The 16796-nt window shown below is 56.6% G+C and overlaps 1 protein-coding gene across 3 annotated transcripts in view; it reads right to left on the bottom strand.

Annotated features, from left to right (window-relative positions):
* Positions 1-269: 269 nt before the first annotated feature.
* Positions 270-16796, bottom strand: part of tsc2 (TSC complex subunit 2) — a 23015-nt gene continuing 6488 nt past the window's right edge. For 2 of the 3 annotated variants that reach the window (XM_084685462.1, XM_084685461.1), the window contains exons 15-41: positions 16668-16796; positions 16440-16562; positions 15460-15566; positions 15164-15362; positions 14866-14988; positions 14507-14641; positions 14056-14245; positions 13434-13527; positions 13237-13339; positions 12954-13048; positions 9835-9972; positions 8433-8594; positions 8054-8209; positions 7624-7727; positions 7116-7337; positions 6765-7013; positions 6112-6216; positions 5398-5549; positions 4529-5166; positions 2799-2877; positions 2594-2680; positions 1895-2081; positions 1578-1717; positions 1241-1319; positions 1021-1112; positions 823-921; positions 270-512 (exon numbers count right to left, since the gene is read on the bottom strand). The exon at positions 16668-16796 is cut by the window's right edge and continues 159 nt beyond it. In XM_084685462.1, the coding sequence (XP_084541588.1) occupies positions 333-512; positions 823-921; positions 1021-1112; positions 1241-1319; positions 1578-1717; positions 1895-2081; positions 2594-2680; positions 2799-2877; positions 4529-5166; positions 5398-5549; positions 6112-6216; positions 6765-7013; positions 7116-7337; positions 7624-7727; positions 8054-8209; positions 8433-8594; positions 9835-9972; positions 12954-13048; positions 13237-13339; positions 13434-13527; positions 14056-14245; positions 14507-14641; positions 14866-14988; positions 15164-15362; positions 15460-15566; positions 16440-16562; positions 16668-16796 (4167 nt within the window). In that variant the 3' untranslated portion in view covers positions 270-332. The remainder of the gene's footprint in view (positions 513-822; positions 922-1020; positions 1113-1240; positions 1320-1577; positions 1718-1894; positions 2082-2593; positions 2681-2798; positions 2878-4528; positions 5167-5397; positions 5550-6111; positions 6217-6764; positions 7014-7115; positions 7338-7623; positions 7728-8053; positions 8210-8432; positions 8595-9834; positions 9973-12953; positions 13049-13236; positions 13340-13433; positions 13528-14055; positions 14246-14506; positions 14642-14865; positions 14989-15163; positions 15363-15459; positions 15567-16439; positions 16563-16667) is intronic. The other variant, XM_084685463.1, reaches the window with a different exon arrangement.

Below are 16796 nucleotides of genomic sequence, written 5' to 3'. Positions count from 1 at the left end.
TGGGTGTGTGTGTATGTGGGGCTGGGTGTGCGCGGGGGACGGGGGGGGCGGTGTGTTATTTAAACAGGAAAAACAGCTGAACAAAATGTAGTTGAGGGGGTGTGGAGAGGAGGGGGGTGGAGGAGGGGGAAGGTGGGGGCAGTATGGGGGGGTGGGGTGGAGGGGGGGGGAAGGTAGGGGCAGTAGGGGGGGTGGAGGAGGGGGCAGTAGGGGGGGTGGGGTGGAGGAGGGGGCAGTAGGGAGGGTGGAGGCGGGGGCAGTAGGGGGGGTGGAGGAGGGGGCAGTAGGGAGGGTGGGGTGGAGGAGGGACAGTAGGGGGGGTGGGGTGCACATCAGACAAAGTCAGTGAAGTCGTCCACAGTGGACACCAGCCTCTTCCTCTGGCCGGAGGAGGCGTCTGGAGGGGGCGCGCCGCCGCCCTGCTGGTAGGAGGACTTGCTCTGCTGGCCGGGCCCCGAGTGAGTGAGGGAGATCCCTCCAGGGACCGGACGAGACTGGATCTCCTCCTGAGCCTAGGTAGGTAGGGAGGTAGGGAGGGAGGTAGGGAGGTAGGGAGGGAGGGAGGGAGGGAGGGAGGGAGGGAGGGAGGGAGGGAGGGAGGGAGGGAGGGAGGGAGGGAGGGAGGGAGGGAGGGAGGGAGGGAGGGAGGGAGGGAGGGAGGGAGGGAGGGAGATAGTCAGCTGCAGTTCAAAGAAATACAATCGTGGATGTGTGTGTGTATACAAGTTGAATGCGTGTGTGAGTGTGTGTATACGAGTAGTGTGAGTGTGTGTGTATACGAGTGGTGTGTGTGTGTATACGAGTGGTGTGTGTGTGTCCTACCCGTGTCCTCAGTCTCTTGATGTGTCGTAGTCTGGCGAGCCACTTGGAGGCGTAGGCATCAGACGGGTTGGCTCTGTACTGGTGCACCAGGGATGCCATCTGGGGAGACAGGGTGGAGACAGGGTCAGACGTGAGGGGGAGGGGGTGTGTGAGAGGGAGTGTGTGTGAGGGGGTGTGTGGGAGGGGGTGTTCTCGTACGTTGGCATGCAGGGCCATCTGTCGGACCAGCAGAGGAAGGTTCCGGTCTGAAACGATCTTAGCAATACTGGTGTCCACCAGCCCCTCTAGATCTGGGGGCAGGAAAGACAAGGGAATGGTTAAACCAGCTGACACCCTGGCTCTTGTCAATTAACAAGCATCCCTTCATCTCTCCTTCTCTCTCTCCCCTTCCTTCTTCCTCCCTCCCCTTCTCTCCCACCTTTGCGGCACTGCAGTGTGACCAGGTTGCTCTCGTAGTCCAGAGGCTTGATGATCACCTCCACAAAGTTAAACTGGCCCTGGGGAGGGAGGAGGGGGGGAGGAGAGGGGGAGAGGGGGAGGAGAGGGGGAGAGGGGAGGAGAGCAAGACAACAGGGAGGGGATGGAGAGATAAAATAACACCAAAAGGGACACTGCAGAACAAATAAGGTGCATGTTTGTGTGTGTGTGTGTATGTGTCCGTGTGTGTGTGTATGTATCCGTGTGTGTGTGTATGTATCCGTGTGTATGTATCCGTGTGTGTGTGTGTATGTGTCCGTGTGTGTGTGTGTGAGTACCTTGATGGTTCCCAGAGTGTAGTCCTCTCCAGAGTCGTTGTACACCACCATGACAAAGTCGTTGCCGATGTGTCTCTTCTTGTTGCAGCAGCCCTTATCGCTCTCTCTGTTAGGCATCAGGGTGGCGATGTGGAAGATGGCTGCACACACACACACAGGGATAAGATCCACACACACGGATAAGATCCACACACACACACAGGGATAAGATCCACACACACAGATGATAAACACACACAGGGATAAGATCCACACACACACACACACACACAGATAAGATCCACACACACACACAGGGTGAAGGATGAGCCCCTCACCCTGCATGATGTCATCGTGCCAGCAGTAGGTGAACTGGCCGTCGTCTCCGTACTGGTCCAGCCCCCCCAGGAACACCTGGTCTGGGTCACAGTCCCTCAGGTGCACCAGGCGGCCCAGCCCCGTCAGGAAGCAGGCGTAGCGGTTAGAGCCGTACTCGTTAGACAGGATGGACACCTCGTTACTCACCTGGGGGAGGGAGGGGGGAGACCAAATCTAAAAGTTGATTGATGTAAATCCTTTGTGTGTGTGTTCCTGTGTGTGTGTGTGTGTGTGTGTGTGTGTTTGTTCCTGTGTGTGTGTGTTTGTGTGTGTGTGTTTGTGTGTGTGTTCCTGTGTGTGTGTGTGTGTGTGTGTGTTTGTGTGAGTGTTCCTGTGTGTGTGTGTGTTCCTGTGTGTGTGTGTGTGTGTGTGTGTGTTTGTGTGTGTGTTCCTGTGTGTGTGTGTGTGTGTGTTTGTGTGTGTGTTCCTGTGTGTGTGTGTGTGTGTGTTCCTGTGTGTGTGTGTGTGTGTTTGTGTGTGTGTGTGTGAGTTTGTGTGTGTGTTCCTGTGTGTGTGTGTGTGTGTGTTCCTGTGTGTGTGTGTGTGTGTTTGTGTGTGTACCTGTGTGTGTGTGTGTTCCTGTGTGTGTGTGTTTGTGTGTGTGTTCCTGTGTGTGTGTGTGTTCCTGTGTGTGTTCCTGTGTGTGTGTGTGTGTGTACCTGTCCTGCTCCTACAAACACCACTCCAATCTTGTGTGTGTCGTATGGAGGCATCTGATCCAGCACCTTGACCGCTCGCTCAATCAGCTGAGAAACACACACATCATGTAAAGAAAACTAACAGTTTCCCCCTTCACAAGCACCTGTCCCACACACACTCTTAAACACACACACAGGAACACACACTCTCTCTGTCAGGACTGACCTGGGTCTTGGGGAGCAGGAGAGGTTTGTTGGCCTCATTACCAAAGAAGGGAGAGTGGTACAGCTGGAGGAAAACAAACCTAGAGGAGGGAGAGAGGAGGGGGAGAGGAGGGGGAGAGAGGAGGAGGAGAGAGGAGGGGGAGAGGAGGGGGAGAGGAGGGGGAGAGAGGAGGGGGAGAGGAGGAAGAGAGGAGGGGGGAGGAGGGGGAGAGAGGAGGAAGAGAGGAGGAAGAGAGGAGGGGGAGAGGAGGAAGAGAGGAGGGGGAGAGGAGGGGGAGAGGAGGGGGAGAGAGGAGGGGGAGAGAGGAGGGGGAGAGAGGAGGGGGAGAGGAGGGGGAGAGGAGGGGGAGAGGAGGGGGAGAGGAGGGGGAGAGGAGGGGGAGAGAGGAGGAGGAGAGAGGAGGGGGAGAGGAGGGGGAGAGGAGGGGGGAGAGAGGAGGGGGAGAGGAGGAAGAGAGGAGGGGGGAGGAGGGGGAGAGAGGAGGAAGAGAGGAGGAAGAGAGGAGGGGGAGAGGAGGAAGAGAGGAGGGGGAGAGGAGGGGGAGAGGAGGGGGAGAGAGGAGGGGGAGAGAGGAGGGGGAGAGAGGAGGGGGAGAGGAGGGGGAGAGGAGGGGGAGAGGAGGGGGAGAGGAGGGGGAGAGAGGAGGGGGAGAGAGGAGGAAGAGAGGAGGGGGAGAGAGGAGGGGGAGAGAGGAGGGGGAGAGGAGGAAGAGAGGAGGGGGGGCGAGGAGGGGGAGAGGAGGAAGAGAGGAGGGGGAGAGGGGGGAGAGAGGAGGGGGAGAGAGGAGGGGGAGAGAGGAGGGGGAGAGGAGGGGGGAGGAGGAAGAGAGGAGGGGGGAGAGGAGGGGGAGAGAGGAGGGGGAGAGAGGAGGAAGAGAGGAGGGGGAGAGAGGAGGGGGAGAGGAGGAAGAGAGGAGGGGGAGAGGAGGGGGAGAGAGGAGGGGGAGAGAGGAGGGGGAGAGAGGAGGGGGTGAGGAGGAAGAGAGGAGGGGGAGAGGAGGGGGAGAGAGGAGGGGGAGATGAGGAAGAGAGGAGGGGGAGAGAGGAGGGGGAGAGGAGGAAGAGAGGAGGGGGAGAGAGGAGGGGGAGAGGAGGGAGAGAGGAGGAAGAGAGGTGGGGGAGAGGAGGGGGAGAGGAGGGGGAGAGGAGGAAGAGAGGAGGGGGAGAGGGGGAGAGAGAGGGAGAGGGAGAGAGGAGGGGGAGAGGAGGGAGAGAGGAGGGGGAGAGGGGGAGAGAGAGGGAGAGGGAGAGGGAGAGAGGAGGGGGAGAGGAGGGAGAGAGGAGGGGGAGAGGGGGAGAGAGAGGGAGAGGGAGAGAGGAGGGGGAGAGGAGGGAGAGAGGAGGGGAGAGGAGGAAGAGAGGAGGGGGAGAGGAGGAAGAGAGGAGGGGGAGAGGAGGAAGAGAGGAGGGGGAGAGGAGGAAGAGAGGAGGGGGAGAGAGGGAGAGAGGAGGGGGAGAGGAGGGGGAGAGGAGGGAGAGAGGAGGAAGAGAGGAGGGGGAGAGGGGGAGAAAGAGGGAGAGGGGGAGAGAGAAGAGGAGGAAGAGAGGGGGAGAGAGGAGGAAGAGAGGGGGAGAGCGAGGGAGGAGGGAGAGAGGGGGAGAGCGAGGGAGGAGGGAGAGAGAGAGTAATCAAGAGTTGTCAGTAATAATGTATGTTATTTACAGAACAACCCTGCAGTCCTACAAGTTCACCTGATCACACACACACACACACACACACAAAGTGTGTACCCTGGGCTGAGTCCACTGGTCTTGTCGGTGGGGCTGGGCCCTGGCCTGCTGTGGTAGGAGTCTCTGTCACTCCTGCGCTCCCGCCTGGAGGAGGGGGCCGACACAGAGATGGTGTGTCCCCGAGGACGGTGGCCCGCGCTGGGGGAGAGGGGCCCGGGCTGGAGGGGCGCTGGGAACTCCAGCCTCATCCTAGCCCCCTGGGGCTGGGGCTGAGCTTGGGGCTGAGCTTGGGGCTGGGCTTGGGGCTGGGACAGCACCCCTGTGGCCTGGGCTGGGGCCTCCCCACTCAGCCCCTGAATGTTCACCACTTCCCCCCCTCCCCCGGCACCTCCTTCTAATCTCTCCTCCAGAGACGGCTGGTGCTGGGTCTGAGGCTTGCCCTCCGACGGCACCCCGACGGCAGGCACCTCCCCTACTCCAGCCCCAGGCTCTGGCTTGGAGAAGGCTTCAGGGAGGGTCTGCAGCTCTGGAGAGGAGCTGGACTTGTTGAGGGTCTGGCTCTGGGGCTGGTAAGGGAGCTCCTGGCCATGGCTGCCCGGGGTGGAGGGCCCAAGGCTGGGCTGGTCGATGGGGATGGCCCCCTCACTCACCTCCTCCAGGGTGGACTTCTCCTCGTCCTGACTGGAGGTGGAGGAGGACTGAGGAGTGGAGAGAGAGAGAGAGAGAGAGAGAGAGAGAGAGAGAGAGAGACAGATATAGAGAGAGAGAGATAGAGAGAGAGACAGAGAGAGAGAGATTAGGATCAGGGTACCAGGTCACCCTGGATGGTACTGAGGAACAGACACAGCGACGAGGCTGGAAGAAATACAAGGATATTCATCCCACAAAACGACAGATGCGATTGGTCGGAGGGACGATTGGCGTCATACCCTGCTGAGCACGCTGGAAGGGGGCGGGGTCTTGGGGAACTTGTGGTCGGTGTGGATGAAGATGGGCTCAAACTCATCGCTCTCCAGACCGTCGCACGGGGAGTCTGTTGCCGCGGCAACCCCCGACCCCTTCTCCGGCAACACCGCGGAGTCTGCAGCCGGAGACGACACCAAGGGGAGGTGTCAGAGGGGAGGAGTCAGAGGAGAACACACACACACAGTACACACACAGTACACACACAGCACACACACAGTACACACACAGTACACAGCACACAGTACACACACACAGTACACACACAGTACACAGTACACACAGTACACACACACAGTACACACACAGTACACAGTACACAGTACACACACAGTACACAGTACACACACAGTACACACACAGTACACACACAGTACACAGTACACACACACACAGGCAGGTGTGTGGGGAGCAGCTGTAGTATATTAGAGGCAGACACAGGGACAGCTTCACTGTTGGACTGTCCAAATACCCATCATGCATTTGGGTTTCCACCAGTACACACAGACACACGTGGAGGGTTCAAAGGTCAGGGGATTCAAGAAAAATCAACAGGTCAGGAATCACCAGGGTCCATCCAGCATTCTGATTGGTTTAATCAGAAAGTGTCAGTGGATTAGTCGAGTGATTTGATTGGCTCCTGTGTCGGTTTGTTTGGGGGCACACGCGTGTTGCGGTACCTGCCCAGGATATGCTCCTGTGTAACCTGAAGGGGGCGGGGCCAGCGGTTTGCCCCAGAGGCTGCTGGGAACCCACTGCAGGAGGATTGGGACTAGCCACACAAGCTGCCAATCAACACACAGCATCCAATCACAGACGAGCACAAAGAAACCACACAGAGATGAACCAATCAAAAGGAACAAGAAGGATAAACACATTTCTTTTTATGTCATTACAAATGTAACAAAATGCATGAGAAATAAACCTTGTTTTATGCAAATGAAAGGTAGCAAAAGTACAAATTACACAATTACAAAGAAACAGACGGACAGGTAGACAGGTAGACAGACAGACAGACAGGTAGATACAGACATACAGGTAGAGACAGACAGACAGACAGGCAGGTAGAGACAGACAGACAGACAGGTAGATACAGACATACAGGTAGAGACAGACAGACAGGCAGGTAGAGATAGACAGACAGACAGAGACAGACAGACGCAGATACGTAGACAGACAGGCAGAGACAGACAGGTAGAGAGAGACAGACAAGCAGGTAGAGACAGACAGACAGAGACAGACATAAAGCGTTTGTGGTAACCAACCACCCTGTAGCCATAACATCCAATAACACACAACACACACACTCCCTCACTTAGTCTCACACTCATACCTGTGCTGGACACTTGGGCCAGCCCGGTTGTTCCCCCGGGGTGTGTGTGTGGGGGCCCGGGGGGCTGGGGGCCGGGGGGCGGGGGGCCGGCCGTGCTGGCGGGGGCGCTGGCGGTCTGGGCGGGAGGGCGCTCCTTCACCCCCTCCATGGACATGAGCAGGCTGGAGAGCTCCTGCAGGGGCAGGGTGCCCAGATCAGAGGAGAACGGGCTGGGGGGGTTCTCCAGACACATCAGCCAGCTGGTGTTCCCTGAACACGCCACCAGGGGGAAACAATCACACACAGGGAGTCAAGGGGCCTGGCTGTCTCACAGGGGTTGGGTTTGCTGAGTGTGTGTGTGTGTGTGTGTACCAGAGGGTCTGCGTATGAAGATCTCAGCCCAGCCCTGGGTGAGAACAGGGAGGAACTCAGCCAGACCCGGCCTGAGGGGTGGGGCCTGGGAGGGGGCGGGGCCGGGGCCGGGGCCCAGGGAGGGGCCTGAGGGGGAGGACAGGGAGGCGCCCAGCTCGCCCTCCGGGGGGGACACCAAGGGGCTGAGGCTCTGGGAGGGGCCGGAGCGCAGAGCATGACCTCCTGGGAGGGAGGGAGGGAGGGAGGGAGGGAGGGAGGGAGGGAGGGAGGGAGGGAGGGAGGGAGGGAGGGAGGGAGGGAGGGAGGGAGGGAGGGAGGGAGGGAGGGAGGGAGGGAGGGAGGGAGAGACGGAGGGAGGGAGGGAGGGAGGGAGGGAGGGAAGGAAGGAGAGAGGGAAGGAAGGAGAGAGGGAAGAGAGAGAACATTAGATAATTATAATGATATTGTGACCCTCCCTCCCTCCTTCCTCCTCCTCCCTCCCTCCCCCTCCCTCCCCCTCCCTCCTCACCAGACATGGAGCGGACCCGTATGCGTGTGTTCCTGCTCTGCTGGGATGACTCCAGCTTGGCCGGGGCCTCCTTGGTCTGACGCGTGTGCAGAGATGGATCTGACCTGCAGGGGGCGACACACACACAGGAAGTTTAACACACACACAGGAAGTTAAACACACACACACACAGGAAGTTAAACACACACGCACAGGAAGTTAAACACACACACAGGAAGTTAAACACACACACACACAGGAAGTTAAACACACACACACAGGAAGTTAAACACACACAGGAAGTCTAACACACACACAGGAGGTTTAACACACACACACAGGAAGTTTAACACACACACACACACAGGAAGTTTAACACACACACACACACACAGAAAGTTTAACACACACACACACAGAAGGTTTAACACACACACACACACACAGGTACCTGGTCATCTCTCCCCCACCCAGCTTGTCCGTAGACTCCATGCCCAGCAGAGCCTGGGTTCGGACACCTCCGCTGGTCGTTATGGTAACCAGCTTGTTGCCCACTAGCCAGGTCATGCTGCGGCCCCCGGCCAATAGGAACTCAGCGATGGGGGACCTGGGGGTCAGGGGTCATGTTATGGGTTTATATTTGTTCAGTTGAATCTCTCTCTCCTCATCCCAACTCTCTCTCTACTCCTGCCTCCCATCTTTACTTTTTCATCTCTTAACAAGTATCAAGCCCTCATGCCTCCCCTCCTCCCCCCCCTCCTCCCCTCCACCTCTCCTCCCTCCTGCCTCCTCCCTCCTCCCCCCCTCCTCCCCTCTCCTCCCCCCCTCACCTCTTGGGCAGGGCAGAGTAGTTGGAGAAGACGTAGCGAGCCATCATGTCCAGGCAGGTCTCCGTCAGCTCCAGGTGCACCGTCTTCAGCCCCTCGTCAGCCTGCTGCACGGCGCTCTCCTCTGCAGAGCCCAGGCTGTAGGTGGTGCTGGAGCTGTGCATCCTGCAGGGGCACACACAGGGTCAGGGGGCACACACAGTGTCAGGGTCACACACAGGGGCAGGGGTCACACACAGGGGCAGGGTCACACACAGGGGCAGGGTCACACACAGGGGCAGGGTCACACACAGGGGCAGGGTCACACACAGGGGCAGGGTCACACACAGGGGCAGGGTCACACACAGGGGCAGGGTCACACACAGTGTCAGGGTCACACACAGGGTCAGGGAAAGAAAAACACACACTAACACACACATATATACACATACATAAAAGGCATGCAATCTCATAATAACACAGAGAGATGCGCACACACACACCTGTAAACACACTCTCTCTCACACACACACCTGTAAACACACTCTCTCTCACACACACACCTGTAAACACACTCTCTCTCACACACACACCTGTAAACACACTCTCTCTCACACACACGCACAATACTCTCATCATTCCACTCTCGTTCATCTAAGACAGACAGACAGAGACAGAGGATTTGGTCACCAAATCAGAACCACTCCAACTCAGTCAAGCACCACACCTCATAATCAGGTTGTCACGGTAACTGTAGCCAGGCGTGCAATACCCCCCCCCCCCTCCCCCCGTGTGATGGCCCAAGTCAATCAAAAATGAAGCCAAACGACACAAAAAGCAGCCGGGTTAGGTTGAGCACCCATCCGTCCCTCTCATTGGCCCACCTAACATTGGTCCCCACCCACCAGGAATAGAGGGCAGCTCTTGATTGGTTGCAGTGGCTGTCAGTCAGTAATAATCGGCGACACATGCTCATGTTTCTTAAGGCCTTTGTCGGTTAGTCAGCCAATCAAAAAGCAGATAACACCACGCAGTAAACGACAAGGGAGACGTCGAACAAGAAAACATCTGTTGGAGGGAAAATGTTTTCTAAAACACCAATTACATGCAGAGGAAATCAACCAAATACACAACAACAAAAACTGAAGCATAGACAAACAAAAAATGTGCAGGTGAGATCACAGCCCCCCCCCCAAAAAAACAAACAAACGTAAATTAACAAAAAAACGAATGCTCTTCCAGCATGCAACTCCCGCCCCAACAGTCAGTTCGCCGTAGCAACCGCCCACCGGTAACCATGAGAACGACCGCCCCCGCCCCACTTGTCCCATCCCCCAAAAAACAAACCAAACCACCTGGGGAGAGGGGGGAAGGGGGGGGAGCAAGAAACAGGAAACAGGAAGTGTCCCGTGTAGCCTCTCTCTACCTGCGGACCGCGTGGTCGGACACGGAGATGCTCCGTGAGCGGAAGGCGTCCATGGCCGACAGATCCCTCAGCTCCCTAACCGGAGAGCTGCTATTGGCTACCGCCGCCGCCGCCCTCGCCACTTTGGCCGCCCGCAGACTGTGGTTACCGTGGTAACGGGGGGGGCGAAGGGGGCGGGGGGAGGGGGGGTTGAGCGGCAGTTGTGGACGAAGGTTAAAGGGCGTAAGGGAAGGAAGTGGGGGAGAAGGGGTGGAGGTTTAGCCCCTCCAGCCAATCAGGAAGCCGCCGCACACGGAGGGAGAGGGGTGAAGGGTCGCAGGGCGATCAAGGGGAGGGCGTAACCAATGGAAACGGAGGGATCCAAGGTGCGTCCACGACAACCCCCCCCGCACCGCCACCACGAAGCCACGCCCACAACATAGCACCACGTTCAGAGGAAGGGGGGAGGGGGGGGAGGGGGGGCAAACGAAGAGTTCAGGAAAAAAAAAAAAAGCAGAAAAAGGGAGAAAATTAACAGTAGTGAAGAATCAACCAACACGCTGGGGGAGGAGGGGGGAGGAGGAGGGAGGAGGGGGGAGGAGGAGGGAGTAGGGAGGAGGGGGGAGGAGGGGGGAGGAGGAGGAGGGAGGAGGGGGGAGGAGGAGGAGGAGGGAGGAGGGGGAGGAGGAGGGAGGGGGGATGAGGGAGGAGGGGGTGAGGAGGAGGGAGGAGGGGGGAGGAGGAGGGAGGAGGGGGAGGAGGAGGGAGGAGGGGGTGAGGAGGAGGGAGGAGGAGGGAGGAGGGGGTGAGGAGGAGGGAGGAGGGGGAGGGGGAGGGAGGAGGGGGGAGGAGGGGGGAGGTGGGGGGAGGAGGAGGGAGGAGGAGGGAGGAGGGGGAGGAGGGAGGAGGGGGGAGGAGGAGGGAGGAGGGGGGAGGAGGAGGGAGGAGGGGGTGAGGAGGAGGGAGGAGGGGGAGGAGGAGGGAGGAGGGGGTGAGGAGGAGGGAGGATGGGGTGAGGAGGAGGGGGAGGAGGAGGGAGGAGGGGGGAGGTGGGGGGAGGAGGAGGGAGGAGGAGGGAGGAGGGGGGAGGAGGGGGGAGGAGGAGGGAGGAGGGGGTGAGGAGGAGGGAGGAGGGGGAGGAGGAGGGAGGAGGAGGGAGGAGGGGGAGGAGGAGGGAGGAGGGGGGAGGAGGGGGAGGAGGGGGTGAGGAGGGGGAGGAGGGGGTGAGGAGGGGGAGGAGGGGGTGAGGAGGGGGAGGAGGAGGGAGGAGGGGGGAGGAGGGGGAGGAGGGGGGAGGAGGAGGGGGTGAGGAGGGGGAGGAGGGGGGAGGAGGGGGAGGAGGGGGTGAGGAGGAGGAGGGAGGAGGGGGGAGGAAGGGGGAGGAGGGGGTGAGGAGGGGGGAAGGAGGGGGGAGAAAATATAGGGATATACTGTCCACAACAACAACAATAACAATAAACAACAACAAGCTGCTGGAGGTAAACAAACAGCTTCAGCATTTCACAAATTAATCACAGAGAAAGAACGGCAGGAAGGTGGGATGACATCATGGACCTGAGCTACAGGACGTGCACATGAACTGCAGGTTATGAGCTGAAACACAAGATGGCAACTGATTGGGATGCACACTACTATGGATGAGGGTTCTGATTCTTAGGGAGGGAATGAAGGGAGAGAGGAAGGAAGGTAGGAATGAAGGAAGGAATGAGAGGTCTACAGCTTAGGGAAGGACAGAAGGAAAGAGGGAAGGAAGGCGACTCATGACTGGACGACATAGGAGAAAAGACAAGGGCCCAATTACGGAATCAACCAATCAATGGAGGGTTAGGGGGCGGGGCAATGAAATGAAAGATCAGTGTGACGTCAGCTCGCTATGTGTGTTACCAGGAAGTGTTACCATGGGAGTGTGCCGGTTACAATGGTGCGTTACTATGGGAGCGTTACCATGTAGATTTGAAACGGAACCAGGAAGTGAACAGGAAGCAAAGGGCGACACGCCAGGATAGATAACAGGAAGGGGAGAAGACAAGGAAGGGGGAGTACAGCTCTCTTCTTTTACCAGGAGAAAGGGAGAAGGAGAGGAGGAGAGGGAGTGATTTTTTTACACTCCAGCGCAGTGATGACAAAAACAAGGGAGGGAAGGGAAGTGGAGAAGGAAGAGGAAGGGACCAAACGAGAGGACAGAGGAGGAGGGTGGGGGAGAGGAGGAGAGGAGGAGAAGAGGAAGGGACCAAACAAGAAGACAGAGGAGGAGGGTGGGGGAGAGGAGGAGAGGAGGAGAAGAGGAAGGGACCAAACGAGAGGACAGAGGAGGAGGGTGGGGGAGAGGAGGAGAGGAGGAGAAGAGGAAGGGACCAAACGAGAGGACAGAGGAGAGGGGTGGGGGAGAGGAGGAGAGGAGGAGAAGAGGAAGGGACCAAACAAGAAGACAGAGGAGGAGGGTGGGGGAGAGGAGGAGAGGAGGAGAAGAGGAAGGGACCAAACGAGAAGACAGAGGAGGTGGTCCCACTTCATGAAGCTGATTGGCTACCAGATTGAAGGGGCGTCTTTTTTCGACCACTCAGGTTGTGATTGGATTTCTTGTCCCCCAGGTCAGGAGTTGGGAGGAGCTTATATCGCTATGGAAACGCGGGTGTGGTTCTGTGTGTTTTTATAGGAGGTTTAAAACCGTTCGCAGTCAATCTCTGCTCTGCACCAGTTCAACATTTGCATAACTCCCATTGATCTGTGTGTGTGTGTGTCTCAATGTCGGAGAGAGAGAGAGAGAGAGAGAGAGAGAGAGAGAGAGAGAGAGAGAGAGAGAGAGAGAGAGAAAGAGAGAGAGAGAGAGAGAGAGAGAGAGGGAGAGAGAGAGAGAGAGGGGGTGACTAGTAGGTTGTGTAGCAATGTGTGTGAGTGATATGTCTACAACAACCTAGCAAATAAACAAACAACTTAACAAGTTAAAAAACACAGAAATTATCACCATGGCAACCTGCAAAAAATCATAGCAACAACAAGAGCAGTCATGCTGTGTCCTCGCGTTACCGTGACACCAACAGTCGTCCTGCAGGGTGTGTGAGTGTGCTCTGCATGTGAGCATGTGTGAGTGTGTACTGCCCGTGTGTGTGCACTGTGTATGTGTGTGTGTGTGTGTGTACCTCTTGGGCCTCTCGTTCAGGCTGGTGCTTCGGGCTCTGAAGTTGCCCTGCTCGTGTGTGTCGTCAAACGGCAGCAAGGCGTTGGAGCGCAGGCCCTGGAGAGAGAGAGAGACATAGAGAGAGAGAGAGAGACATAGAGAGAGAGAGAGAGACATAGAGAGAGAGAGAGAGAGAGAGAGAGAGAGAGAGAGAGAGGATTTACACGTTAAAACGTCTGTCATTTACAACCATGCACACACACACACCTAAACACAAACCTACACACACACACACACCTACACACCTTGGTGATGTACTGAACGAAGTCCTTCCTGAAGGGGAGTCGGCAGCGTATGAACCACATGGCGATCACATGGTGTGCCAGCGACACGATGTACTGATTAAACCTGGGAGGAGGGGGGGCATTTCAACCAGTTGAAAGGTCATTTTTGAACAGGGTTAGGGTTGTAGAGCAGTGTGTGTATGAGAGTGTGGTCTCACTTGGAGGGGTTGGTGTAGGGCAGGGAGATGGCGAACACGCTGACGTACTGCTCCGCCACAAAGTTGGCGTACAGGTGAGGCAGACGCACCAGCGCTGCAACAGGAAGCAGGAGTGACATCATCAGAGCGCGCCACAAGGCCAGCACAAACCCTCACCACTAACACAGGAGTGACATCATCAGAGCGCGCCACAGGGCCAGCACAAACCCTCACCACTAACACAGGAGTGACATCATCAGAGCGCGCCACAAGGCCAGCACAAACCCTCACCACTAACACAGGAGTGACATCATCAGAGCGCACCACAAGGCCAGCACAAACCCTCACCACTAACATAGGAGTGACATCATCAGAGCGCGCCACAGGGCCAGCACAAACCCTCACCACTAACACAGGAGTGACATCATCAGAGCGCGCCACAAGGCCAGCACAAACCCTCACCACTAACACAGGAGTGACATCATCAGAGCGCACCACAAGGCCAGCACAAACCCTCACCACTAACAGTAACAATAACACCTCACAACCTAACTTAGCTTTTAAGTTACTTCAGAGTATAAATATGTAACTGCTTTTCTTAGATTTATATATCTGCAAATGATGACATCAGGTTAAATCTTACTGGACAGAAACTCCAGCATGGGGGGCGCCATGGCAACGGTTGCCGAGATATGGGTCAGCTTGACGATAAGGAGGGGGAGGAGCTTGATCATGATGTCGGGCATCTCCACGGTGCACATCGTCAAGGCAACCACACACTGCTTGGCGCAGCGGTATATTAGGCCAGCTTCCAGACACTGGACCAGCTCTCTCTGTGGGAGGAGAGGAGAGAGACACACAGAGACAGACAGAGAGAGAGAGAGACATAGAGAGACATAGAGAGAGAAGGCGAGGGAAGAGGAAGACATTTGAAAGGCCTTATTACAGTCATCTGTGTGTATGTACCTGTCTGCTCTGGTCCAGGTAGCTGTGTTTGTGTGTATGTACCTGTCTGCTCTGGTCCAGGTAGCTGTGTGTGTGTGTATGTACCTGTCTGCTCTGGTCCAGGTAGCTGTGTGTGTGTGTGTATGTACCTGTCTGCTCTGGTCCAGGTAGCTGTGGTAGGAGGTGAGGGCAGTGAGGACGGGGACCACAGCTGTCTGGATGTCCGTCCTGCTGAAACCTTCTGGAACCCTCTTCAGGCGCTCTGAGATCAGGCGATCAGTCACCTGCACACGCACACACACATTGGAGTGGAGGAAACTAACATTAATCCTACTTACTGTAAACATCTAGCATTCTCAACATCAGTCGTGTGTGTGTGTGTGTGTGTGTGTGTGTGTGTGAGTGTGTGTGTGTGTGTGAGAGTGTGTTTGTGTGTGTGAGTGTGTGTGTGTGAGAGTGTGTGTGAGAGTGTGTGTGTGAGAGTGTGTGTGTGTGTGTGTGAGTGTACCATGTTGCAGAGCGTGGAGCACAGCAGGTCCAGGCTGCAGTGAGAGGTGAGCAGCAGGACTTTGTACTGCAGGGTCCAAGGCAGCCTGTCCAGAACCAGCTTCAGAACCTTCCAGTCTGTTTCCTGGGAGCACACACACACGTTAGCACCAACACACACACACACACACACACACAGGTGTATACACACGCACACACACACGCACAGACGAGGAGACAAAATAAATAATTGGAAGAGGGCAAGGTTAGTTGTGTGTTGGGGTGCACATATATATGTGTGTATATGTGTGTGTGTGTACCATCTTCAGACACTGCAGCAGCACGCTGAAGGCTGCGGCGTAAGGCAGGAAGGCCGTCCTGATGGAGGGGGCGGAGCCTGAGGGGGCGGAGCCTGAAGGGGCAGAGCCTGAGGGGGCAGAGCCTGAGGGGGCGGGGCTGCCAGCGGTTGGTGACACTGAGCCTGCAGGCTTCTTCTCACTGACACGCTTCTCTGGGTCCCTGCGGCACACACACATGATACACACACACATGATACACACACATGATACACACACAGACAGGAGGTGTGTGTGTGTGTGTGTGTGTGGAGGCCCACCCCATGTCACAGAGGCAGTAGGGGCTGAAGGTGAGCAGCCCGTCCTTGTTAGGCACGCCCAGACGATGGAGACAGTCTGCTCGGATCCTCAACAGGAAGTCCAGCACCTGGGGGAGGGTACACAGGTAAACATCTCTGTGGTCATATACAGGTAAACATCTCTGTGGTCATATACAGGTAAACATCTCTGTGGTCATATACAGGTAAACATCTCTGTGGTCCTACACAGGTAAACATCTCTGTGGTCATATACAGGTAAACATCTCTGTGGTCATATACAGGTAAACATCTCTGTGGTCATATACAGGTAAACATCTCTGTGGTCATATACAGGTAAACATCTCTGTGGTCATATACAGGTAAACATCTCTGTGGTCATATACAGGTAAACATCTCTGTGGTCATATACAGGTAAACATCTCTGTGGTCCTACACAGGTAAACATCTCTGTGGTCCTACACAGGTAAACATCCCTATGGTTGTACCAGATGTACAGGTAGATAGGTGTACAGGTAGACAGGTAGACAGGTGTACAGGTAGACAGGTGTACAGGTAGACAGGTGTACAGGTGTAAAGGTGTTCAGGTAGACAGGTGTACAGGTAGACAGGTGTATCTGTGTACAGGTGTACAGGTGTTCAGGTGTACAGGTGTTCAGGTGTACAGGTGTACAGGTGTTCAGGTGTACAGGTGTTCAGGTAGACAGGTGTATCTGTGTACAGGTGTACAGGTGTACAGGTGTTCAGGTAGACAGGTGTTCAGGTGTACAGGTAGACAGGTGTACAGGTGTACAGGTAGACAGGTGTACAGGTAGACAGGTGTACAGGTGTTCAGGTGTACAGGTAGACAGGTGTACAGGTGTTCAGGTAGACAGGTGTACAGGTGTACAGGTAGACAGGTGTACAGGTGTACAGGTGTACAGGTGTACAGGTAGACAGGTGTACAGGTGTACAGGTAGACAGGTGTACAGGTATACAGGTACCTGCAGGCGGATGCTGGAGGCGACGGGGGAGCTGTACTTATTCTTGTAGTGAAGCTGCAGGTGACCAATCAGCAGCTCGTACACTCGACTAGCGTGGCTGGCTGGCAGGCTGTACAGCTTACTCTGCCAGGGGAGACCATCAGAGCACAGAGCCAGCGATGAGCAGGGTGTGTGTGTTTCAGCGTGTGTGTGTATCAGCATGTGTACCAGTGTGTGTGTGTGTGTTACCTGCAGGATCTCCAGCAGCCCCAGCACAGCCGTCCTTACGTCCTCCACAGGGGACTCCCCCCCTGGGTCTCCCTCCCCGGCTGCCTCGGGGGGCCCCTGGGGGCCCAGGGGGGCCAGGGGCCGGCTGGC

Source organism: Hypomesus nipponensis, chromosome 21, assembly GCF_054491055.1.
Source record: "Hypomesus nipponensis isolate SF chromosome 21, ASM5449105v1, whole genome shotgun sequence".
In the NCBI taxonomy this organism is placed as follows: domain Eukaryota; kingdom Metazoa; phylum Chordata; class Actinopteri; order Osmeriformes; family Osmeridae; genus Hypomesus; species Hypomesus nipponensis.
Note: the sequence above shows the minus strand (reverse complement) of the source record. Positions and strands in the feature narration are given on the sequence as shown.